General features: G+C 43.3%; 1 protein-coding gene across 3 annotated transcripts in view; it reads left to right on the top strand.

Moving 5' to 3' along the window:
- Positions 1-26,281, top strand: part of ITPK1 (inositol-tetrakisphosphate 1-kinase) — a 150,023-nt gene that overhangs the window by 104,802 nt on the left and 18,940 nt on the right. For all 3 annotated transcript variants that reach the window (XM_056347492.1, XM_056347489.1, XM_056347491.1), the window contains exons 6-7: positions 22,724-22,822; positions 24,669-24,709. In XM_056347492.1, coding sequence (XP_056203467.1) covers positions 22,724-22,822; positions 24,669-24,709 — 140 coding nt within the window. The remainder of the gene's footprint in view (positions 1-22,723; positions 22,823-24,668; positions 24,710-26,281) is intronic.

The raw sequence follows: 26,281 nt of genomic DNA, 5'->3' as shown, positions 1-26,281 counted from the left end.
GTTATTTATAAGAGGACCTGAGGCCACCTGATTCTAGGTTGTACACATGTACAAGACTAGAGCATGAATTCTGCTGGAGAGTGTTTATTCTTAGAAAAAAAATCAGACACAATGTTCCAATACCTGAATGCAGGTGCTTTACCTGCATACTAAATCTGGGTGTGGAGCTTGACAGACACTTTCTTCTAAAGTGTCTGGAAATGTGTGCCCATCTCTCCCTTTCCATTTTATTAACCCTTGGTTGTGCCAGGGCCACCAGTATTTGCCAGGTGACAGTGACCTGCTCTAGGCTCTTGTGAACACTGGCTGCTTGAGCAACATCCACGCTACATGCTATGGCCGTACGCACATGAGGTATTCAAACTGAACATCCCCTGTGCCTCGTCCCAGCGTGTCCCATTGCTGCAGTCACCTGTCTGCATGGGATGTGGCCCAAGGCTGTGCAGTTCCAGGGTACCATATAACTTTTTCAGTTACTGTTTTCAATAAAGAAATGTATTTATAGAAGGATCAGGAAGACCGTAGCACAAATCTTGACAAACTGATAGTGTTTAATAAAAATTTAGGATTAGTTTTAGTTTGCATCTTAACAGGAAGTTTATGAAGTAGCTGGAGTGAAAGTGAGGTCCAGATCTAACCCAAGCCTGCCACAGATTTCTGTGTTCAGGCCATCTGGTTAAGACTATACTCTGAGTTAACTACCCAATCTGCATGTGGCCTTCCATACCAGTAGTGAATCTGTACTTACTTGGTTGCACTGTATTATGCACAAGGTCTAATGCCTAGTCTTTTATATTTAGTCATTCAGACAGTGATGTTTGTCTTACCATTGCAGAGTACTTCTGGCAAGCAAGAACAATGAGGAGAGATACTACTTAGGCTTCAGATCCCAAAGTCTCCCAAAGTAGCAAAAATCTAAAGCAGTGGGGTTTTTTTCCCCCATCCTCATCTGTCAACATCTCCAAATTTGTAGTGTCCCATTCTTGTCTTTAGAGCCCTTCTCTATTCAATTTGCCTCTAGCCAAGTAAAAAACTCAGGTGTTTTATATGATGTAAAGGGTGCAGGAGACCTGGTGGGACCCCTGGCTACCTGTCTTCATCTTCTGATTTTCAGTGATAAATTAAGGCCAGTGTCAGTGCTGGGCTTTGTTGACTGTTGACAGAAGAGGGGTTATGGAAATTCAGTACAGATTGTCATTCAAGCAATATAAGACCTGTTTAATAAAAAGAGCCCTGGGGATCAAGAGTGAAGAAATTTGCACAATGAAATGCTTTTCTTAGGCTCACTGTCCACTCCAACTCACTCTTCTTTTCTGCTTCTCCAGCAGTGAAAAGTACTTGTGTGCTTTCAAGTTTGATCAGATTGCAAGGAGCAGCCTCTTGGAAGAAGGGGTCAGAGAAAGATTAATATCGCTGGGAACTTGGTGTTTACTATTTCAGTGGTGCGACTTAGTTTTCTCCTTTATACTGATTGTCATTAGGGTTAAATAAATGTCATGGCTTTTAAAAATAGTCGACAAGAGAGACACTGCTTTGTACTTTTGAAACAAAACATATCCTTAAGGCTGGGCAACATATCTAGAGTTGAGATAGCATGGTAATTAAAATTAATGATAATTTAATGTAATGATCCTTATCCTGTAGGAAGACTTGTCTGCACAAAGTGAAGTATTACATATGCTAAAGCCAGAGTTTGATGTAGGGGAGGAAAAGTCCGTGGGCTGGCGATATGTCACCAAATGTTGTTCAAATAAACCAGACTGTATATTTGTTTTTTAATTAAGCTTAATATATGTGTCTGTGAAGGGTTGCAGCTAAACTTTGGTAGGCTGAGTTGGCCAGAGAACTGCTGTTCCTAAAATAGGATTTATTTGTTATTTTTGTATTGCATTTACTATTTGAGACATCTCTAGCTGATGGCTGGATAAGATAATATCGGGATGGGTCTGCTGTTTGTCACAAGGCTTCCTGAGTTGTCTTTTGCCAGTGCTGACCTTCATGGTACAGAACAATGGTACCCTTACTGAAGGGTTTTCCACAGGGGGAAAATGCCCATTGGCCAAATTCTCACCGTCATCCTGCAGACAACTCCGCTGAGAACCAGCACCTCTGATGTAATTACTAATTCAAGTGATATTACTGAGATTGGAGACATTTGTTTGCTTTGGTTTTCAGTCTTACAGCGTCCTGAAATACTATGCCTGGCTGTAGCAGGTGAAGCCTAAAGCAGCAGAAGCCTTCTGTGTTCACTGTGCAGAGTGTGCTGTGTGGCGCGTTGCTGGGGGCAGGTTATTTCTGTGTCATGGTTGCATTTAGCTATGAGCATTGCATGATGCAGGAGAAACATACTTTTCTTCCAGGCTGTATCTTTTTCCCATTAATGGGTAGCTTTTATTGCTGAGCATCTGTTAGCTCAGAATCATAGCAGCCTCTGCGTTTACAGCTCCTTTTCAAGGTAAAAGGAAGATGATGGGCTATGGGAGTTACACAGATCTGGTTCCTTTCATGCTGCAGCATAATGAGTTGAGTACATCTCCTCTGGGAGGGGGGAGTGAGAGTATTGTATGGAGTTTCTCTAGGATTCAAACCCAACATCTGAGCAGCTTTCTGATTCTTCCAAGATGAGGCCCAAACCGGACACATCTACTGCTATAGAATGAATACAAAAAGAATTCAACCCAATCCAGCTATAAAATCTGATTCTTGATTTAAAGTTGACCTGAAGTTAAAGCTTATTTCCAGCTATGTTATTGCCGATGTTCTTTATTGGAATTGATGAGCAGAACATGCATAGTATGGCATTTTTTATTTTAAATGAGGCAAGTGGGGTTTTGGAAGGGTGGGAGTGTATGTGGTGTATCTGGGCAGTGGGGGGTGTTAAGCAAACTGATTCCCTGCAGGTATCATGCTTGAACGTTGTTCCCTGCCTACCTGCATACTAGTCTTTGAAAATTCACATCTAGACACAACTGTGGATGAAAGTTGGTCAGACCAGGACTACCAAATTCTGAGCCGGGCCTGCAGTGCTTTTTTGTAACAGAGGAGTCTTCTCCCTCCTTCTGAATTGCAAGGGTGCGAGGATTTACAACCTGAGTTAACTGCATAGGTACTACAGAATATCTCTTTGATGGCCTCTGGTTAGTTTTCTAAATCACACAAAAGGAATGTGATATATGTTTAATGCTCTGTAACTGCGTAAGCACAGCTTCTAATCTTCATTGCAACTGCTGAGATGGGTTCTCTTCTGAACTAAGAAAATTTAAATGAAGAGCTAACTGTAAGGATTTCATGGTCTTTTTAGAACAGTTTCTAGTTCTTAGTAACTAGGCTTCATGGTTTAGTGCACTTCAATATGAGAGGTGGGGACTTTTTGTAGGAGACTGTGTTCAAAACCTGACTTGCATCTACAAGCATAATATTCTCTTGTGTATCTTCAAGTTCTTCCAACCAAGAATCTGATTTTTCTTTCAGTGTTACTGCTGTAGCCTTACAAGGGCTACGTAATAACGTGGTACATTGAAACACAATCTAAGTAACCTGAAGTCCCAAATCAAACTTAGGGAAATGTGATTTTTTTTTTCTTTATTTGTTTTTTCCCCTCCAAGTCTTGTGCAATGAATACAAGATTATCTGGTTGTCTGTCCTGTTTAGTCTCTACTAAAGATCCAGCATAAGTCTTTGCAGGCAAAATCAAAGATTTTTTTTGACAGAAACTTACACTGTGTTAGTGAACTGTTTCACTACAGTGGCCAGACCCGTTCTTTTCTGTATAGTAGCTTCACTGGCAAAGAATTTGATCAAACTGAAATGTGGAACTCAAAACTTCTTGAAGCAGCTGAAAGAGGAGCACAATGGAGGCCTCTGTGAATCAGGAGCAGCATGCTGATGACGAATGGGAACAGCAATGTGTTGTTTCTTCTGGTAAATATGAAAGCAGTAGGTGGTAAGCTTAAAAAAAATCAAAACATTTTCACTATCCTATACTGCATAGCTAAACAAGGAGACTCGGTGCCACGGGATGTTGTGAATGCCAATTTGTGTGGGTTTGAAAAAGCAGTGAGATTGATGACAGAAAAACCTATTGAGAATGGATAAACCCTTTACTTCCCTGAAGAAGTCCCTAAGTGGCTGCTGCAATGGGATATGACATGGACAATGCTTTCTGTGGTTTTATACTCTTCCCTAGACGTGTACCACTAGCCTTTGTCTCTGCTGGTTTGTCCTGTTATGATCAGGTGTCATCCTGATGCTGGAAAAAAAAAAGAAATGCAAAATAAATGAGCAAGGGATGCTGAAGGTTTGCCTGGCAAAGATCAAGGAAAAAGTGGGGAAACTGAAGGAAAAACAAAATACAGAGAAACAAAGTGAATACGAGGGAGCAGTTTCTATGGGAGAGTGTAAACACGTACCCCATCACTACAAATCTGCATCTTAGTTTCCATCCTTTGGAAACATTACAGGGCTCTGCAAGCCTGGAATACAAAGGATGAGCCTCATTCTGGGGAAGAGAAACACCTTACTGATCCCAGTTAGATGAATCTTTTTGGTCTCTTAGACCACTCGTCTCTTGTGGACTAGGATAAGCCTAAGGGCATAACTAGAAACCCATGAGCTGGTGCACACTGTCCCATCCCCTCTCATTCCTCCTATTGATCATACTGTAGTCAGATGGGTATTGAAATAAAAAGCCAGCTGACATCTTTCTAGGCTTCTCTGATGAGCATCTGGAATGTAATGCATGTGAAGTTATTTTAAAGGGGTTGGTGCTGGTGCCTGCAGGTTGTACCTGCTGGCTGAGGTGGTATGCTGCCTGTGAGGACCCCACTTTGTGCTGAGGGGTGGCTTTTGAACCATTCCTGGGCTGTGTTTGCCTGAAGAAGTGGTCTGAAATTTGGCTGACTGTGTTTTAACCCTGGATTTTGGCAACTTTATGTAAGACACAACATAATTGCTAGACTCATGCTGCAGAATGTAAGTGCTTTTGAAATGGGATGCAAAGGTTAAAGTGAAATTAAAATCCTTAAGTGTTTTTTGAGGAAGGCTGAAGTAAAATGAGTACAGGGCTGTGCGGAAGTGATCATAACCTGTAATAAATGAAAATCCTTTAAAAATCATAAGTTGCTTCTTAGAAATGTGGATTCTGAGACTTCTCTGGGATTTCTTGCTTAGTAGCATAAACAGGAAGGGGAGAGGAAAGGGTGGTAACTTCATTCATACCTAACTGTCAGACTCTTGCAAGTAAAGAAATTATAATTGCCCAGTTGGCACTAATGTGTTTGCAGTGCTTCATTTTTCACTGTGCTACGTGAACATCTAACCTACTATTTGCCTTTCATACAGAAAATTAATTTCTTCTTGTCTGAGATAGACTTGCAAAGTATTTATAGGGGAAGAGCTATAAAAGTACACCAATATTGCGGAAAATAACATGAGTGTATTGGCTAGATGACAGGGATATATTTATAAAATACTCTCTACTCGGGCAAACTTAAGAAAACGGCATTGAGGACAGGGTATTCATTTCAGTAACAGACCAGTAACCATTGCCAAAATGAACATAATTACTGCTTCATGGTATACAGAGCAAGGGTCATCCTGCAGATTTAAAAGCAAATTCAAATAAGCACGTAGCTCAGCCTCACAGGGGAAGAATAAGAACTGAATAAAGCACATAGTGTAGAAGAGTTACGTTTTCAAAAAACGCTGAGTTACCAGCTGTGTGCCCTGAGTATGCCCTGGCTTAGACGTGTCTTCTGTTTTGTTTTAGCTAGCAGAAGCTGCGGCAGTGCCCTCCTCCTCAGGATCCCGCTTTGTTTGCCTTCCGTGGCCATGAGGTTGCATCCTTTGCAGTAGGATTCTGTCCTGACGCCACAGGAGGATCAAGCCCCTGGCTCCTCCAGCGAGGTGGCTGCACTGGTTTCCCGCTGGGTGTTCCAGTGGCACATCCTCACACTAATTGCTGTACTGTCATGGATAGCTTAGGGTCAAGTATGTCTGAATGTCACAGGTGTCCTGTCCTCTCCTGGGCTGTGGGGCATGCTTGCCTTCTTCCCCAGCCTCACACCAGAAAAATGCAGGTGAATGAGGAGGGCTTGTCGGGAAGGAAGGGGCCTTTCTGGTTTTGTGGTTTTCCTCATTGCTCAGCTATAGAGCAAATGTTTACCTTCCGTGAGTCTGTTGGAGTTAAAGCCCGTGTCCTTGTGCTCTAAACAGGGCTAACAGAAGGAAATGAAAGACTTCAGTTCTACAGGCCCCAGAAGTCCAGTAATGACTGTGTTAAGTGCTCTGAACCCAAGGTGACGTCCTCAATCTCTCATTTAGGAGCAGCAGGAAATGAGTCCTGTTAAACTGTCTCATCTCTGTTTGTTCCTACCTGGAAGCCTGAGCTGTTGCTGTCAGATGAATGAAGTACTCGGAGTGCCTCGCTCCTTTGTGTATTGGTATGAAAGTGGTCTGCAAAATCAAATAGCAGTAGTGACAGATTTTTGCATGAGTGAGGTAAGTTTACTGCTGTGTGCTCTTTGCTGGTACCTTGTCACCTTGGTTGTGGCCCCCTGGCAGTTTCAAAAGCCATGATAGCTTAACCACTATCAGGATTGCGGCTGTGTCCTTTGCAGCATTACCCAATGTGCGGTCATCTTTTTTTCACAAGAAACTTGGAATGTTCTCTCTTCCCCTTTTAGTAAAGCACCAAATCTCCTGGCAGTTTCCTGCCTTTGTACTCTGCTGTGCAGACAATTCCTAAGGAACCTGAAGAGACTTATTATTAAACCCTTGATGGAGAAGCTTGAAATGTTGATGTTACATGTCTGAAGGCTGGAAAATACTGGCACCTGCTGTGTTTCTCTAGTTCTGAACACAGATTTATTTTTTTTCCGCTTTCCCAGCTCAGCAGTATAATCAATTCCTCTTCCTGTGGAGACGTTGCAAGGAGTGCTCAGGGCATTTCCTCCTCTGTTCTGCTAAACTAAGGGTTTCCCAAGGACAAGTGCGTTGTCAGGCTGAGCTGTGCTATGTTCCTGCCTGCTTTCAGGTCCTGTGTCATCTCTGACTCCTGGTACATTTTTGGAAACAAAATATCGCCCCTACTCATGGAGTGAGAATCTTCCTCTGTAACTGGCAACAGGTTGTGTTTTGGCACTGGATGAATGATTTTCTGGAATTGCCTGTACAAGTCTGGTATGTCGTAACTACAGCATTCGGCTGCTGCAGTCGGTGCATACATGTGACTAATAGTCAGACTTACTGGAACAAAGCAAATGCTGGTACTGCCGGGGTGGTGTCCCAGTACGGCGCTAACAGTCCTTGTTTGGCATATGCAGCATTCCTTCCCAAGTGTTTTCCCCTTCTGGCTGAGCTGAATTCAGCAGCACTGGGAAGCCACAGCAGTACCCTCCTCCACACTGCAACTCAGAGAGAAGCTGCTGAGGTCAGGTTTTGAAGGCTATTCCCCATGAGACAGAAGGTACATCACTCCTTTTTAGCAGTATTGAATTTTACAGCACCCTGTCCACAGTAGTCTAATGTCTTCTGTTGCCCTTGTCTCTGGTAATGTGAAGAAATTACCCAGAAAAGCTGTATGTACTCTGCTTTGCTGCTTAACACGTGGCACTTGGGTTTGTGCTAACAAATAGCACCAGTGCAGGCCTCAAGGAAGAGGAAGAAAAGCTAGAATGTTCTTGTCAGGGCAAATCCATGGTCTCTGAAGTCTTGTGTTTGCATAATCTCATCTCCTCCAAACAGGAGTTCAAGTTGGGAAGAGCAGCCTCCCCACCCCAGAGAACTGATGTGTTTGTACAGCACGTGTACTACTTGTTTCTGAAGTGCTGTGAGTGCTGACGTGCAGATCCTTGTGTTTGAGAGGCTCTATAGCACTGAGCTCATCTGGATACCTCTGTGGTGCTGGTGGCACAGTTACAGTTACGTGAAATCGTGCGTGGGCACACAGGCCAGAAAAGCAATTTCTAGTAACCACAATAAAACAAAACAAACGGACAAGGAGGATTTGAACTTCCAGACACATGAGGAGATCTTATGTAAAGCTTGAGCTATCTGTCTGTGTTATGTATCTTTGCAAATCCTAGCGTTATTTAGGATCATGTTCTGCATTCTCGGAATAACCTAAAATGCTCATACTCATGTCCAATGTGCTGGTCATAGTTCTACAAACATTTTCACTGCACTTCAGTATTTGTTTCCTTTCTCTATACTTAAATGCCTCGACAAACATTGTTCAGCTGTTGCATTGTGAGTGGCTGGTGATTCGGGATGGATCCAGGAACTGGTAAGTTCTTGGTTCAGACAGGCACAAAGGATGAGGTTTTCCACCTCTGTCCACAGGCTGTCTCCTGGGGAGTCCTTCTAGGATTTTGTCTCTTGTTTTCACTGTCTGTAAAATGGAGTGGTGATGAGCGCTGCCTTTGTAAATATGGAAAGATCTCCAAATGAGATCTGCTGTATGACAGCTTGGGAGAAATGCTGGTACATCCTGAGCTGGAGCCTGCTGCTGAAACTGGTCGTTGCTTTGGTCAGTTCACTCAGGTTCTGCTTCATCTTTGCTAGCAGTAAAATGAAACCCCCATTGGATAGTCCAGGGATGCTGAAAGAATCTTTGGTGCATGTGAAACTTTGTGTACTTGAAAAAGTTTGTGTAAATGCAATGTACATCAGTAAGAGAGGTCTGAATTTTCTATGAGCATTCTTTTGCCTGCATTTTAGCTAGTTGAAAAATTTCATCTTAGCATTTACTCTGTGGGTTGTTTTTTTTAATTGTTGCAAACACAAGCTAGTTCTTTTCTTCTGCTAGGAAGTAGATTAGTTAAGTTTTGACCGAAAGACATGACTACATGTCTCAGAAATCTACTAATTGCCCTAGAAGTATTTAGCTTCCCCAGACCTGTGGATATGTTCTTCATTTTGGAAATGCTCTGTCTCTAACATCTTCTGTTGGCCCTGACTTTGCTAGACCCTTTTCAGTCTGTCAGAAAGAAAATGAGTGCCCGGATTCCCGAAGCCTGGAAAAAGGTCATTAAATAGATCAGACAAAAAGGAAATAGCATGTCTACTAAATCAAAGATGTTTTATACAAACCATGATGGGTCATGCTGAGAGCTGTCTAGCTTGTTGAGCTTAGCAATGATTCTCTCCTTGAAAATTAGCCAAGAATTTACTCTTTCCATAACTTCCTAATCCACCTACACAGCAGAGTTCAGATCCTACAACTGGTATGCTATGAACTGAGCATTCTTCTGACTGGGTAGTCTTTCATGCTTCGATTACAACGTAATTAAGAATAGTTTAGCCTGTGGTTTCACTTATCCTGTTAGTAACTTTTTAATTCTTTCGTGCAGAACATAACTTATGTAGAGCACAGGATTTCAACATACTTTTGCAGCATTGTTGCCCACCAAAAAGTGGATTGGAAGATAGTCAGCAAGTGCAAATGAAGTACTCTTAAGTCTTTGCAGCTATTTACTTCTCAAAGAAGTGTATGTCCTGAAGACACAGGATGTTCCTTTTCCTTTGGGAAAGGATCTGGTCAAAACTGGAAATTGACACTGAACAGAAGGGGGGCTTTCCTCCTCACTGATCAGATACTCTGAGCCACAAAGCATGGTGGTGTTTTCTAAATGGATGTGTCTGTGTGACTCAAGGCGTCTTCCAGAGGGTCCCTCTCTCAGTCACTGTCATGTGCCCTGTCACTGGCTGTTGTGAAAGGGGAAACACTTGTTATTTCCTTACAAACTTGTAGTGCTCTCAGCCCCCTTTGTGTTGAGTAGCCAAGGGGTGGATAGGGCAGAGTCATCAGCTAGAAGAGCAGGTGGGACTCTGGAGTGGACGAAAAGGACAACCAGCAATGTGTAAGAAGACCTGTGGACAGTCCTTTAACGAAAGGACCCCCAGGATGAGAGGGCTTAGGCAGTGACTGTTCTGCATTCATAAAAGAGAGGGAATCAAGAAGAGAGTAATTAAGAAGTGGCTATGACATGTAGAAAGCATAGCAATTTTTAGAATGTTTTGATTTTTAGGGAAAGCATGTCCCATGTACCTTAAATCCTGATTAATTGGTTTTTAGACATGACAGAGATAGCTGTTATGTCAGCCCTTAAATGGATAAACCAATGGGGGGAAAAAAGTGTACCTCAGTATATTCGGTCCTTATGTCAGTAGATGGGAACTACTTGCAGAGGCTGGTATGACTCCTCCTCCAGCCCAATGCAGTACGATGAGTTACACAGAAAAAGATACCCCTCACTGTGTGACTTCATACCAATCAGTTAGGCCAGAGCAGAAGCTGTAATCCAAGGATAATATGTTACAAGCAAAACATTCAATAAGCAGCAGCAAGCCTGTGCTGAGGAGCCCAAGATGAAACCAGGCACACTCCAGGTCAGGTGGACCAGGGTGATGTTTGCTCTTCCCTTTAAACAAGTAAAATTGTACTAGTAAGTTTATCTGAGAGCTAACCTTTGCCAAAGTGGTGAATATAATTCAGGGATCTATTTGTCCTGGCCAGTACTGCTAGATGTAAACTGAGGAAATCGGCCGCAAGCTCTGTGACCTTCCTGGGCTTCCCTTCAGGGCATTTCTGCACACGGACATCTCCTCTGCCTTTGCTGTTAAGCTGCTTAGACAGGAGATGGTAGCAGGCTCATGAATTAGGAGTCAGTGTAGTAACTGAAGCCAGAAAATTCTATTTCTTTCTGTATTCAGGCTATACAGGTCAGCATTGTTCCCGGCAAGACAGGAATGCACATTTCAGGAGGATTACTTTGCAGCTACCTTTGTGAAGGTAATTGTCTGGCAGCAAAGGGCAGTTCATTGCACCTGACATGAAACTGTCTTTATAAAAGGTAAAAGTTACACATATATTCAGTACCAAGAGTCTACATTTTTCTTCAGTGAGCAGAGATAGGTATGTCCAGAAGTTATTAATCTTAAACTATTGAATGTATAAATCACTGTCCGCATGTGCCCATTTCCTCTAACTACACTGGTACACAGACAGCTCGCATAGATAGACAAGTTGGCTGGCGTTAGGTGAGATTAATTCCCCCTTCCCTCACAGTTATCCCTTAGCACGTGGCTCCTGAGAGCTCACAGCCATACCCAGCAGGCTGCTGTTGCAGGGTGCCTGGCTCCTGGTGCTGCCGTGTGTGCTGGCATGTAGGTCAGGAACTCCGCTCTGGTGGAGCTGTCCTTCCTCCCACTGCCCTTTTGTTGCCATATCCCTCCTGCCCAAGTGTTACCGGAGGAAATCAAATGCTGGACTTGATGCTTTGAAGCATTGAGGTTTTCAAAAAGTAAGAGGCTTCTGGCAGCTGTTAGCTGCTTTGCATGCCCAGCATCAAACCAGGGACTTGGGCACTGACTGCACCAAAGAGGGGGCCAAAGACCCAGCCTGACAGCACAAGAGAAAATAGAAACCGATTTGTTCTGGATACTGTTAGAGGGTCTGCGTCTTGGTAGATGACATCCACAGAAATAGCAAGCTTGGATGCAGGCCTCTTCCAGTTCAGCAGCCGCTACCTTTTCTTCATGGTGCCAGCCAGAATCCTGGTGCACAAGATTTCCTCCTTACAGGCTGTCAGCAGCATAGAAATAATGTCAGCTCCCTAAAACAACATGACTTCAAGGTAGCGGTTAAGGACTGCTGGTCCTTGCCTCCCAGTATCTTCTCACAGGCATTGCACGGTGTTTTGACCGTTTGGGAGCCAGCGTGGGAGTGCTATTCGCTGCAGTATCTACCCAGAGTGTTTTGCAGTTGTTTAGGAAAAAAAGTGTACGGGCTGTCTGAAGACTAAGACTTTTTAACGGAAGAAACTAATCCAATGTAAGCAAAGTGGTGTGCGTGCATTCCTTTCTAGAGTTATACTAACATAATTATAACAGGAAAACATACACCGACAAAGCTTTCCCATGTAGATAGGTCTTTGCTCTTTTTCTTTCTGGTGTTTAAAATAGATGTAGCTTGTTTGTCTCAGGAGTTACTTCTTGTAGGTTTCAAGGTGAGCCCTATCCACCTCACTTCGGAAAAATCATCAAATCACACCAGTCCCTGCAGTGAGCAACAGCCTTTTTTGGTGTGCTGTACTTCAGTTAAGCTGTCACAAACAAGTGTAGGAGCAGAGTCCTTCGAGGCCAGAACCAGCGTTTCACAGTTACAGTTTTCCAAAGTGTTTCAGGATTGTCTACAAGTCTTTAAGATCTTAATTTGAAAATACAAGATGTTTCTTAATAAAAAGACCTCTTCATCTGCTGGTGTTTTTTGCACACCACAAAGTGCAAGCTCTGAATGATGAGCAGTGTAGAAGATAAAAGCCCCCATATGTTAGAAGAGTTTACTAACACATGCAAAGGCAGTGTTAGGACAGGGCATTACCTCCTTGTTTCCCATGTTACAGGTAAACTCGGGACCAATGATTATTTGCATATGTTATTGAGTTGGTATTTGTCTCTGCTTAGGTTTCTCTGTCCTTGTTTAAACATGTATTTGTTTCAGATTAAGCAGTGCTTTCCGCTGTTTTTATTGAAATACCATGTCCTTATGTTTCATCCGTGATGCAGGAAGAAGGGCATTGCTATTGTATGGCTGTGTTCTGGGAAGCTGCTTTACATAATGAAACTCAAATGAAATCAGTGGTCACCAAGTGTCTGGAAAATCCTTTTGACCTCTCAGCACAGACCCACAACATAGTAGACTGGAGATGCTCAGCCACAGGGCTTGCTGTCAGCCCTGCTCAGCAGCGCAGTGGCAGTGATATGCCTCTCCTACTATTCAGTGTTATCCCAAGGTCTTGCTGCATTTTGTAGATCTCCGTGTAACCTTTTGCACTTAACTTTGCCCTCACATATGCAGGAGTTGGTAAAGTAATGAAATAGTTCTTCATGTTTCCGCTGGCACTGGTGGCATGGTCTGAAGCAGGAGCTGGAAGCCCTTTTCCTCCCTGGCTCGAGCTGCAGCACAGCTGCTGCAGGAGTCTTGCTGTACTACAGAGGCTTTGGTTGATACCGTTGGAGCCCCTTCCAGCATATCCCTGAGATGCCTCTGTACCTTTGAGGGAGTTTTGTCACTATTTCACACTCCTTATGTGCTGCTACTTTGCTTCTGACCCAGCATGTATAGATTGGAAGTGGTATTTACTGAAAGCATGGGACATGCATTGTTTAGTCTCTCCCAGGATTTAGCTTCCAAAAGCTCATTAAACTGATCTGGTTAAGGGCCATCAACCCTCTTAGATTAGAGCTATGAAGAGCTTCAGTGGGCTCTACTTTTCTGGGTGCATTAATGTCTGCGAATGAACTCTGTCATGGACAAGAAAAAGCTGCCTGCATCATGTCTGTCATCATGCCCCTTACCATGCATATACTCACTGATGTTTTTCTTTTTTACTACGTAGTATCTTCTGTATAAGACACAGAGAGACTGATTCTTCAACTGCGAGAAAGTAACTCACTTAAGTCAGTGGAGTTACATGCAGATAAAATCAGTAAGGAATTCAGTATTGGGCCTTCAAAGCTTACCTTAGATTCCTAGGTATGATTAGCATCCCACTGCTTGGAGCAAAGTGGTGCTCTCCCTGCTGTGAATTTCTCATGTTCATCAGTTGGTTATGAGCAATTTTGGTGCTACATTATCTGATCAAGCACATGAGGGCCCTGATGCTCACACCTTTCCTTCAAACTCCAACATATACTATATAACAATATTATTTGCTCCAACTGCCTGGCCATTTTCAGGCTCTATGTGTTTATACAGGGAAGTGCACACCACTATCTGTTGTTCTCATCCACCATCTGGGCCAGGGGGATACACATCAGCATGAGACCAGCTCCTGTCCTGGAGGTGTGTAGTCTGCAAATTGGGAGTTTAGCTTGGAAATGTTTTTGTACTCGTCTCAGTAGTTTCTTAGCTCAGTATTGTGGAGAGGAGGCATGAGATCAGCTGCAGGGGACCATTAGATGTCTTTTGTATTTCACAGGAAGGAGTTGTATTTGGACACTGGCTCTTGGGTCCGAGGCTCATTTATCATTCTGTGTGCTAGGGTAGTCCATGCTGGTAAGAGTACTAAAATCAGAGACTTCTGTTGCTTCAGGATGTCAGTGCTAATTATCATTCCTTTATCCAACATATATGGGTAAACATAAGAAACAGCAGATAGAAATCACTGTTTAGAGACAGTTGAGTTGGCTTTAATCAGGGTTCAGGTATTCATCTGGAACCTGACGTTTGCCTTTTAATACAGAGCAGACACGCAGAGGCGATTTTGCATTGTCTGTCTTCTGGAAATGCCTTTGGGCTTTCACAGATATCGATACTTTCGATGCCATGGTTCCGAGTGGAACATTATTGGAGTAAAAATGCAGATAAAGTCTTCTTTGACTTTCATGTCTTTTCCTTGATGAGGAAAATCGTTTTCATTCTTCTGTAACATTGGAAATGCTCTGGCCTGTTAAGTGATTCCCCAAGTTTTGATACAGCTTCAGTGCTCTAAGGAATAAATGTTACCATGTCAACAAGTCATTCTAACAGGTTTTCTCCACCTTTTGTCATTACTTGTCAAAGAGTTTTGCCTAACACAGAGGTAACTTCTTTGCACATAGTCTAAGAAGCACTAGAAGTTTTATTTCCTTCTCCTGGGAAGTCAGTCCATTTGCCTCCCTTCTCTGTGGTCAGAAGTGCCAGAGTGCCTCCTTTAAAGCCTTTGCATGTGATGCTACTGAGAAACGTGTATTCATCGGAGGAGGATGAATTGGAGTTGGTAGATAGTCCAGTCTCTTGGGTAACACTGTCAAACTGCAGGAAATAGGCTTTAGGTTTTGTGTACGGTAAGCATGTAGACATAACCAAAGTGCTGCTTTTTTCAAACGCCTAAAGTCATGTGTTTTAATAGTTGGAGTTGTGCTGGTTTTTTAAATTCAACTGCAAAGCTTCCTGTCCCTTTCATTTGCAAGGTGGTGAGTAACTGGTCTTACCTACTGAAAAACGAGGCTATTTGATAATGAACACACATATCCTAGCCCTTGCTCTGCCTCCTGCATGAGATAGTCTTTCAGCTCTTAACTTGCTACATTGCCATGAGCTTGCTTTATCAGCTGTGTCAACGAACGTCTTTCACCACAGGTCTGTTTTAACTGAAGGCATGTCTGTAGCTGTACTCCTCTATTGCCATGTACCCGTGAGGCTCCATCACCATGAGAGCTGAATGCTTGTTTGCAAAACGTGCCTCTTTCAGCCTGAGGAGCCAAGAGATGAGGTGGATTCCTTTCTTAGGAATCAGAAAGGAGCGTTTTGCTTGCTGAGGAAAGTGGGCATAAAAGGGAAGTGTAGATCTAAAAGGTAGAGGATGATTCTGTACAGACCGTAGCTTTGTCAAATGGTTGTCTCTGAAGAACAGTTCAGCTGGGGGAAGAAACTCCATCAGGTTGGCTTTACTTTGACTTTTGCTTTTGTTTCTTCTTATCTTTTATAATTTCTCATCAATCTAAGCTGAATTCATCATGTTCAAAAAACGTAATCAGCACTCCTAAATTGCATGGAAATGGCAAGTTATTGCCATTTTTTAATAGGTTTATTTGAACTATTTTTTAAGAATAGTTAATAATATTTTAAGAAACTATTTTTGAATAGTTTCCTACTTATATTGCATTGTGAGATTTCCTCACTCACTGACCAGATGTTTCAAAATCACTACTTTATTGGAAATGGAGACTGTTGCTCTGCCGACGTTCCATTTAACGTAGATACTCAGTGCACAATTCCTTTCATGTCAAGCTAAGGTAAAGTTAAAATGATGTCCTCAAAGCTGTGTCTGCTCTGCCCTCTTGTGTCTTTGGAATGTGCTGCCACATGCTCCCCAAATACAGCTGTATTATATGAGAACTGGAATTTTCCCCCCACAGACGTAGGGGTAACATGCAAACGCATGGGTATTCAGATATGGGCTGATTTTTCAGTGATTGACATACGTTTGAACTAAATCTGTTCTGCTGATATTCCTCCTGCACACATATATCTGAGGGGAAGGGAAAACAACTTGAGAGTATTTTTAATACAGCTCAGGAGTGCTAAAATTAACCTGATTGAACACTCTGTAAAGTTGTGGGGTTTATGAATAAAGTTGTGCCATTTACGAAGCACCTACCTTAACGTTACGATGCACACAATTACCTACTAGAGGAAGGAGTGAGAAGGGGGTTCTTCCAGATGACAGAGGCTGAGCTGCTATGAAGTTGTGGGTTGGTTTAGCTTGGCTGACTCCTTGACATACCAATTTTTAACCTTAGCAGAAGCGACAGTTCAAAGCTATGGTAAGTTTACAGTGATTAAAGGGATTCTGAAGGGCAAAAAAAACCGGTCATGCAGTGATTTAAATTAAGATACCTTCAAGGTAAGTTTCAGCAAAAAAAAAAGAACCTGCTGGCTTCTCTGTGTGGTTGGTGGGTTGGTTGTTTTTTTTGTTTGAAAGGAGACCGGGGTGAGCTGGAAGTTCAGGTTTCCTCCCCTTATTGTATTAGGAAAATAAGACGTTGTCCTGGCTGTGCATCCTCTCTGTCCCCCCAGGAACAGAGTGCGGGAGTGCAAGCTGGTGGAAGGCGCAGTGAAGCGCAGTTTACTGAAAATACAGTAATTTTTAAAGAGGCTTAAGCATTTTTGAATCAGAGAGCTAACTATTCTAATAAAGAGTGGCTTTTCTCAACAAAGTAGGAAGTTCAGAGTTTGGTATTGTGTGCTGTAAATCTTCCAGATAGCTTAAGGCTTAACATTTGCTCTGTGAGTGCTGGATGATGACTGACCTGAGACGGTCCTGACTTTGACGTGGATGTTTTCTCCTTATCTTAAGAGTGTTTACAGCAGAGACCAGCACTTTTCAGGAACAGCTTTGTAATTTCTCTGGATAGAGCATTGTACAATATGAAGGTTGTGCACCCGGTTTCTTCAGAAATAATTCTGGCAGCCTTTCCAGCCACAGAGAGCAACTCGGGCAAAAGCTGTGCTCCATTTGTAATTGCTAAGCAGCATTAGGGGATCACGCAGTGATGTGCTTTGGGCCATGTCTTTTGCACACCTGTGGGATTCCAGGCCTTATCTTGTGCTCCTTTGACAAACTGCTCCTTCCTTCATCTGTTTCAGAAATTCACTGAACCAACTTTTACCTTTCCCTTGTCTGTCCTCAGCATGCCTCTCTTTTGGTGGTCTTGTAACATTCTGTGTGTAAACAGAGAAGATGCTGATAATGAGACAGTACTGGGCCTGGTCAGGGGATAGGATATTCTCGAGTAAAGACCGTATGTTTTATGTTTTCCCAGTAATACTCGGGATTTCGGTTGCTGATACTCAGACTGAAGCTTAAAACGGATAGTTTGTTCAGCTGTTGTAATGATCCCAGTAACATCAAAAAGTGTTTTTTTTCCTGAAACTCCCTTAAATCAGCTCCATAAAGCCTTACCTCGCCAAGGGGAGGCGAAGCCTTCTCCCCACTTTGCAAATGGGAACTCAGACACAGGACATGTTTGGTAACCGGGTCGTGGTCTTGCGGCGAGAGGGTGGTGGTGCTGGGAATAAACACTAGTTCTTCAGCCTGGCTGTTCTGCTTCCTAATCCCGATAGTGAAGGATAGTGAATTATGACGCAGGGAGAGTTGAGACTGTAAATCTGAAGTTTAATAGGCAGTGGCCTCCTCATGGCTTTTTTTTTCCTGGCCACAGGTTTTGAGCTATCCTCACAGATGGCCATAAACTCTCTATTTAAGCTCTTTTTTCTGAAGACAAGGAAATGCAGTTTGTTGATCTGTGAATGCAGAGTATTGGATCTGCAATTTGTTATTTGTTGTCTTACCTCTCCAAAATCGTAAGGAGATAAAATAGGAAGCTATTTTTTGGTTCTTCTGTACTTACAGTTTATTTTTTCCCCACAGTGATTCACAACTGTCCTCTGTGTCAGTACTTCTCAAATTTTTGCAGTGCAAGGACTATCTACCTTCATCAAAAACCATCCAGGGACTGTCTTGTACAGCCCTGACACAGTGGTTTCCATTAACTATCACCAAAGATTTGGTTCAACTGGGAACAGCCGTGTATCGCTCTTTACTTTTCCTCTGTTTTGCCCCCTGCTGAGTGGGAGTGTGTGGTTTCTTGTGCCTTCTTCCTTAGGGAGGTTTGAGTATCCTGTAACTGTTTGGCAGCCTGTCTGCCGGCCACCAGTGGTGCATGAGCTCTGGGTGGAGGAGCACTGCTCAACACCTCTTACTAAAGCAGGTCCTAAGCATAAAGATTTCCACCAGTTCTCACTGCCAGAAAACTTTTTTCCCCAGCCGGTATTTAGTCTGCATCTTCCCCATCTTCACATCCCATTGCTCCTGTCACTACTGTTGAACTTCATCCAGAATAATCCCCTCCTTAACACCAACATCCTGGTTTGAGTACTGTTTCACCTCTCTCTTGTTGGTTAGCTGCGTTACTCGTCCTGTAAACTGGCCTTCATCAGTCATGTTTTCCACCTTCACAATAATGTTGTTGTGCCATGGGAATGGAGCAGAGCTCTGACAGAGCTCACCCCAGAGCAGGATGTGCCAGAGCTGACTGCCCTGACGCTGTGTGGAGGGAGGTGGTTGCTGCCTGTCACCCACGACCTGTTAGTGCCAGCTTCCCTGCTGTCTTCAAGGTCCCACTGCATGCTCCCCCCCCTGCATTTGCAATGAATGTGATCCTAGCTGTGATCTCCGTTCAGAGGTGACAAAGGGTAGGTAGCAGTGAAAGAACAGAAATGACAGTTGAAAAAAACTTGCATAGAGAAGAAACGGGGATGGGGGTGAGAAAAAAAGCAGAAGGTAACAGAGAGGAGAGAGGGAGCTCCCTGTGAGAGCAGAAAATCTTGAAGAAAAGGGAGAATAATTTAAGGAAAATATAGAAAGCAGACATCACAAAGTTTGTGCCAAGGCATACAATAAAAATTAGGATGAAGACAGGGGAGGAACACAGTGACAACATTTTGACTTTTAAATTTAATTATGATGTGTTGTTTCAAACAACAGAAATTCTACAAATACTTTTGGTACTTGTCTGAGGTGAGAGCTGAACCCTCTTGAAATCTGAAGAGTCTTTCCTTGTTGCTGTTAAGTTGGCAGTCCTAGACCTGGCATGGTCCATCTGGAGTCCTGGCTGTATTTCAAAGGCAGGTCTTTGAGACATTACCAGGCACTTAAAAAAAGAAAGAAATGCCACTAAGTGTGGCCTGTAAAAATGTACAACCTCTTACATCACAGCAGTCCTTTGGCTTATGGAGAGATTTTTCCTGCTGATATTATTCTGTTCAGTAAAGGCTGCATGAAGATAGGGTTCATAGTTATGGTTATCTTTTCATTGTGTCTGTGTGAGGTTTTAGTTTCAGATCCAAAGTGGAAAGCATAGAAATTGCATTTGTAATCATCTCTTAGGATTTAAGGGAACTTGTACATAGCTGAGGATGGAAGATGAGGCAGAGTCTTTTCCAAATTTGCTGGTTTAGAAGACATCTCTTCCAGTCAGTGGCATCCCAATGCATAGCTCAGAGCTGAGTACTGATGGTAGAAAAGCCACAGTGTCAGCTCCTCGCATGGGTTCTGGGTTGTGTCAGCTCTGGGTTCTGACACAGAGTCACTTCTGCTAGCGGTGCACAGCTATTGCAGCTCTGTGGGTGTCATGCCATAGTTGTGGCCTCATACTTTAATAGTTCTCAGACTGCTCTTCCAGAAATGCTTCATCCACACTAGGTCTCTCTGATTCAAGTAAGAATATTGCTTGGTTTTAGATTGGAGGGTTAGGCTGTAGTGGCAGTGCAAACGGTCAGTGGTGGGGCAAGACTTACATTACCCATTCTGAACTCTAGACTGTTACATTTATTTTTTTGTGTATTTATTGTTGTCCTTTTGGGCAGTGGTTTCCCTTGCTGACAGGTCACTGCTGGTTTGTAAATAAACAGTGACAGTGGCCAAGGGTCCAGCGCTTGACAGCAGCTCAGTAAGATCCTGCTAAAGCAGCTTACCTTAGCCAGAGGAGAGGGGAGGGTTCAGTGTAGCACTGGGTGTTCGTTTGCACTTTGTGGGTTGTGTGGTTCTGTGCTGATGTGGAACAGTACTGAGATTGACCCTCAGCCACTGAGTTAGGTCTGTCCTGGACCACAGTGCAGAGAAGGTGTGCTGAGTCGGTTATCGCTGGTAGCAGGAGCTTGGTGACGAGAGAAAGCTTCAGCACATTTGCCGCCCTGGGAAGGAGGAGCAGATCGTCACTGGCAGCTGGAGGACTATTCTTTAAGCCTACAGCTGTCTTCAGAATTGCAGCGTGTGCGATTAAACTCAGAGCAGCAGCTTTCTAGCTGTGGGCTGTGCTGAGATCTTGTGTTGAGCAAGGTTTTGTTTGTCCTCAGGTCTGGCTGTGAGTTAATGGTCTGGTTTAGAGGCTTCAGTGGGCTGGAATTACCTTCTTGGTGGAGAAAATGCCAGTGCTGTGCAAAGTCAGCAGGAGCAATTTGAGATGCTAAGAGTTTTCTCTGCTGCTTTCTGTTGATCCAGGTGGTCTTTTCTAAGTTAAAGAAATTACTGTTTGCCCCTTCCTTCATCTCCCCATGCAAGTGTCATGTAATCTGCAGGAACACTGAATCCTCCCTGTCTCCCGTTCCTGTTTGCATGGAAGAAAAACGGAGGGAAGTGAGATGGAACCATACGTCTCTGTATCTGCACTCTGAAGGCAAAGTTATTTGTGAGCCTTAAGCATATGGGTGGGAGAGCTGCCAAGCCAAAGTTGTTCCCAAGTATCAGTAAACCAAATCTGATGCCTTAAATTCGTTCAACTAAGGAACTTTTGCTCTGGCAAAGGCTTGTAAATATTACAGTACCTGTCACTTTTGGATGCTGCTTTCTGTTTTCATAGCAGCAAATTGAATGCTTTGAAGTCTGGGATGTTTTGTTTAGCTTTGTAGAGGTTGACCTCAAAGCATCAATCTTTCTGCTCCTTTTAGGATGTTTGAAAATAGTCTTTTCACAGAAGATTTCAGTATTGCTAATGGCCAGAGTTCTCAGATACTCTCAGAGCATTGACGTGTGCATTGAGATATGTATATCAAAATGTAGAGAGTTTTGCCTCTCAGTTACTTTCAGTGATTCAATTTTCTCTTCTGTGTGAGGGAACATGCATAAGCATTTATTTATAATGAAGTGAAAAGCATTAATCTGAACAATGCTTATGAAGTGGTTTCTGGATGCATGGCTCTCTCAGAGTATATAGTTAGTTTTGCTGAGTTTACATGCACTTTTCAGTTTCTGCACCATCTGCACAGTGTACCCTCCACCTGTTTGGATTCCCTGTGTTTGCCAAGATACATATGGGTGGTAATAACAGTCACGTTTTGCTTATTTTCAAGACACATTGCTGGTTGATATAAACCTGTGACTTAAGTTTGCCAGATATAGTTGCATCCACCGTTTGTACTGGTCTCCAGTTGCTTCGTGGAGAAAGGTGTCATGCTATTTCTCTTGAAATTAATCTTAGAAGTGAGTTTTGGCAGACCTGTTCTGAACTGCAGTTCAGTAGTGCACAACTGACTCAAGTTGTGACTTGTTTGTGACTCCAAAGTTAACCTGGCTGCAGCTAAAACTCCATGGAGGCAGTACTTTTAGGACTACACACACTGAGGAGTTAAGTGGGATAGTTGCTCTTACTTGGGTAATGTTCTGGCTTTGACTTTGTCAATGTGTGCACAGCTTTTGTCTGAAAGTGTTGGGGCCCGCTGACTTGTCCCAGAGCGATGGCTGAAGCCAAAGTTCTCTTTGCACTTGAAATTGCAGCCCAGCCCTCTTTGAGTGGTAGAGTTTTATGCGCAAGTACTTTTTAAGTCCTGCAGTGTAATCCCCTTTCCTGCTGCATTGCTGGGGTAATCAAAGTTCTGCTACAGTGAACAGGACAGGAATCCTAGAGCGCTTCAACCTACTGAATCACTAAGACGGCCAAGTTTTAACTCCAGCCTTCCCGCAACCCCATGTGAACAAGCACAATATGAGCAGAAACACTCCAGAGCAGAACTGCTGTTAAATTTTGTTGTCGTTCCCATGTTTTTTCTCCTTAACCAAAGTCCGTTGAGCAGTCTTGCCAAGGTGTCTCAGTGTCTCAGCAGTGTTCTGACTGGCTTTGCCAGCCCGAATGAGCACTGCTTTCACGGTAGAGAGGTCCCAATGGACAGTGGGATGTATTACATGGCTGGCATCTTGGCCGAAGTATTCCACACTGGAATCTGCCACCTGAGCGGCCCTACAGTACATATGGTTTTGTGAGACTGCCTACTCCAGCCACGCTTGCTGACCATTCAGGTTTTTGTAAAATGCTTTAGGAAATTGTGCTTGAAGGCATAACGTTAAGAGCCAAGATCTCAATTGCTTTTCACCTCACTGGCTAGGTCTTGTGCCGCTACATATTCCTAAGCAGGTGATCATTCTTGCTGCCTAACTCTGGAAATATGGGCTTCATACTTCCATTTAGATTATCTGAAAATTGGGGGTTTCATCTTCTGAAATGTTTTCAGAAACGTAAATTCAGGTCTGGCTGATCATCTTTCTGGTGCTTTAATATCAACTTTTAAAGTAAAGCTGACTATCAAGAAGCACTTGGAGAGAGCTGGTAATGATGCAGCTGAGAAGCTAAATCCCTTATCTCCATTTGAGGTTTTGTGTTTTGTGGGGTTTTTGTCTTGCAGATGAGAGGATCTGTTCACCACCCTTTATGGAGCTGACAAGTGCCTGTGGAGAAGATACCTTGCAGCTTATAGAGAAGAATGGACTGGCATTCCCATTCAGTATGTACATGAGCTTTTCCTTGGTACTTCTAGTAGGTTCTGAATATTGCACATGCACCCCCAAGACATAGCCAATGCTGTAGGAGCATAGGTTTCATTGCCGAAGTGTCAGGGATGTTAAAACCTTCCTGAAACAAATGCTTTGAAGCACTCTTCTTGGAATATGGAACAAACCCCCTCCCTATCAGCTTTTACTTTGCCTTTTTTTGATGTTCCTTAATTTAGACACCTCACTACAGTAAACGTTCATTCCTGGGAAATGCTAATAGTTCTAACAGAATTAGCCTTTTGCTCTGTACTTGTGCAAGAAGTTTTTTCTGCCAGCTGCATTCATTATTTTTCTTGAGAAAATTGCTGCCTTGCTGACTGCCCCCTTTTTTCACCCACCCCTCCCTTTCCCTGGTCCAGGCTAGAAATACAATCTTGGGGAGTAGAAGAGAATGTAAAAATTGCCATACATAGCAGGCTCCAAGGGCCCACAGCCTCAAACAGCTGCTATGAACTGTTTGTGCTTTGTAGCAAGTTTCACTGTGGAGCTTGAGCTTTAATTCATTCCTTTATTTGATTCCTTGCAGTATGAAGTGAGCAGAATTGGTTAGTCAGTGTTTGTTCCCTTGGTGCTTGCCTCATTTGTAAGGTCCAGGGGTAAAGTCATGTGGAAGAAGCATTGCTGTCCCAAACGAGGCAGGCCTCCTGAAACTGGATTGTGGAGCAGTAATTTAAAGCCCACTGAATGACTTTGACCCCCGCCTCCCTCACCCATGCACATTGTTCTCTTGATACGGGCTGGCTAGTGCTTAGTAGACAGCAGCATAGTCCATATATTCAGAAGGCCAGAATCAACCCCTCTAAATAACACTGAAAATTAATATAACTGTATCGTGAGACTGCTTTTTCTGTCTCCTCTCTGGTTTTCTTCCCCCCCTTAAAGACACTCCTGCTCTCCAGAGCATGTGTCTGTGGGACATCATATACCACTTCCCAAAATTTCAAGTTACCAACTTATTTTGGACTCTAGTGCAGGTCATCTGCCTTTCGTAGCTGCCTGTCCTCTTGCCTGGCAATTTGACTCTTCCAACAACTCTTCCAAAGAAGCGTTATTCTATCCACCCCCTCCCTACTTGAAAGTCTTCATCTCCTTTGCTTGACATAAAAGTAACATTAGCTCATTAGCTCTAGTCATTGTGTAGGTCCCAGGGTCTTCAGCTCTTCTCAGGTTTCATAATTGCAGGAGCATGTTGTTTCTTTCCTCTTACTGGTTTTAGGATGGAGATGAGAACCAGGATATACAGAGCAGGTGAGGAATATGAAGGAGCTGGGCTTTTACTACTTTTTTTGTCCCCCTCTATGCCTGCAAAAAATATGTTGTATCTTAGTTTGGTTCAGCCCATTCAGTTTCCTGCTCTTCCCCAAAACTAGGAATGTAGGGAAAGAACTTGGTTTCCACTGTGTTCTAGTTCCCTTGTTTTCAGGACAGTGGCGGGTTTTGGTACCTTTAAAGTAGCTCCAGCCTCAGCCAAAATCACATACTTGTGATTGCAGGATCGCAATACCAGTACCTGTACTAACTTGACAGCTGATGCTTTGCACCTCTGTCCAGTCCTAATAATGACCTCTGCTTGCACCATAGTTACAGGGAGGAGTTGAGAGAGCAGGGCTTGGAGCAAGCCAGGCTTTGCAGTGACTGAGGACACTGTTCAAGCAGAGACTGTCACTTGTGTCTAGTACAGTCAATGCCTTGGTCTGGTGAACTCCAGTGTTTGCACGTGTGGGTGGGAATGGATTTATAAGGGGTTTGTGTGTCCTGTTTCAGTGGTGCATTGTTGTTTCTTTTTTATTTACCCAGTATGTAAAACCAGAGTGGCCCATGGAACCAACTCTCACGAGGTGAGTTAAAAAACTTTTGCAGTGTCATCCCCCTGCTTCCCGTCCACCCATGGTGGTTTGGCTGGTCCTTTCTGATCCTGCAGTAGGCAGAATGAGGGCTATGCCCAAATGACTTCCCTTCCCCCACCTCTCCCTCATGTTTAATTATGGCATTATTTCTTCAGATTTATCTGAAATTAAGTTAAATATAACTTTGACCTCTTGACGTGGAAGTCCTTTCTGGCGGTTTCTAGCTTCTGTCATCTAGTTACTTCTAGCAGTTTGCAGTCTCCAGTCAGTTCTGTCTGTAAGGAATCTCCTTCAGCCTCTCCTTTGGTGGGAGCTCACACTAAGTGATGCTTCCATCCCACCATGTTTCTTTTCCAGCATGTGTGTGGTACAGGTGAGAAATGGTTTTGTGCTGCAGATGAAGCAACTGGTTCCTCTGCTTGAGAGGAAGAAAATAGCAAATAGAGACAGTTTCCAGGCCTGTTCACTTGTAATAACATGGTTGGAGCTGCGGGGAGAACAGGACTGGTAGAACTATCTGCCTTCCCTCCTTCCTGTAAGGCAATTGCAGTTAAAGTGGTTGTGTATTCCTGGAAGGCATGCATTCCCTATGAGCCTAGCAGCCTCTAAATTGAGGTGAGTTGAATCCTGTTTTAATTCTTTTCCATTTGTGCTTCCTGCCTTCCTGCTTACTACAGCTTAGTTTTGAGAATCCAGCCCTCACTGCTGGCTCTCCTAATGCCTGGCTTCCTTTGTTAACAATGTGGTTATCGGTCCAGGTTTCCCAGCTGCTCCTGAAACATGCAGTATGTTGCTGCAGCATCTCTGAGCACTGAAGGGTCTGAAGTAAAATGTAAATCCAGATGAGCAGAATGGCTACGGCTGAAATCTTTAGCGACCAGCATTTCCTTTTAAAAGTGCGAGATTTTTCACACAGACCTTGGTTTGGATCATTTTACAAAATGACAGACAGTCCCATTAGTTTGCCAGAGCAGCTGCTATAAATTTTTGCCATCATTCCTGAGGACACTTTGGCACTGGATTTTTAATAAATTTAAGACTCCAGCTTCTCTGCTGAGTTTTATGTCAAGTGCTCCTCTGCAACTACAACCTGAAATGCATGAACCTTTCCAGTGCTTGGCCAGTCAGGCTTGGACTTCATTTCCCTGGTGAATCTTTCTTTGCTCTTATTTCATACAGTGCAGACATAACTCAGCCTCCTGCCAGAATTCCATTTTCTGAGCAAAAATTACACCAAAATTTGTAAGCTGCACTTTATCATAGGAACTTATGACTAGAACCTAGGAGGACCCCTGGAAAAAAACCTGAAGTCTTGTGTGGTGCTTTACATAGTTAGTAGTAGTAGTCACTTCTGGAACTGGTGAGTTCTCAGGAGCGATCCAAAAGTCTTACTTATGATCAGAGAGGAAATGTTTTGTAACTGCTGTTTTATGGTCAATAATAGTAAGGGAAGTGTAGAAGAAAAACTCTGCTTCAGTACAATCTGTCTAAAACATGGACCATACATCTAGAAGCAAGAAATTATTGCCCATTTTATTAATGACTTCTTTGGCTTTTGGTAAA

The sequence above is a fragment of the Falco biarmicus genome, chromosome 7 (genome assembly GCF_023638135.1).
Source record: "Falco biarmicus isolate bFalBia1 chromosome 7, bFalBia1.pri, whole genome shotgun sequence".
Taxonomy (NCBI): Eukaryota; Metazoa; Chordata; class Aves; order Falconiformes; family Falconidae; genus Falco; species Falco biarmicus.
Note: the sequence above shows the minus strand (reverse complement) of the source record. Positions and strands in the feature narration are given on the sequence as shown.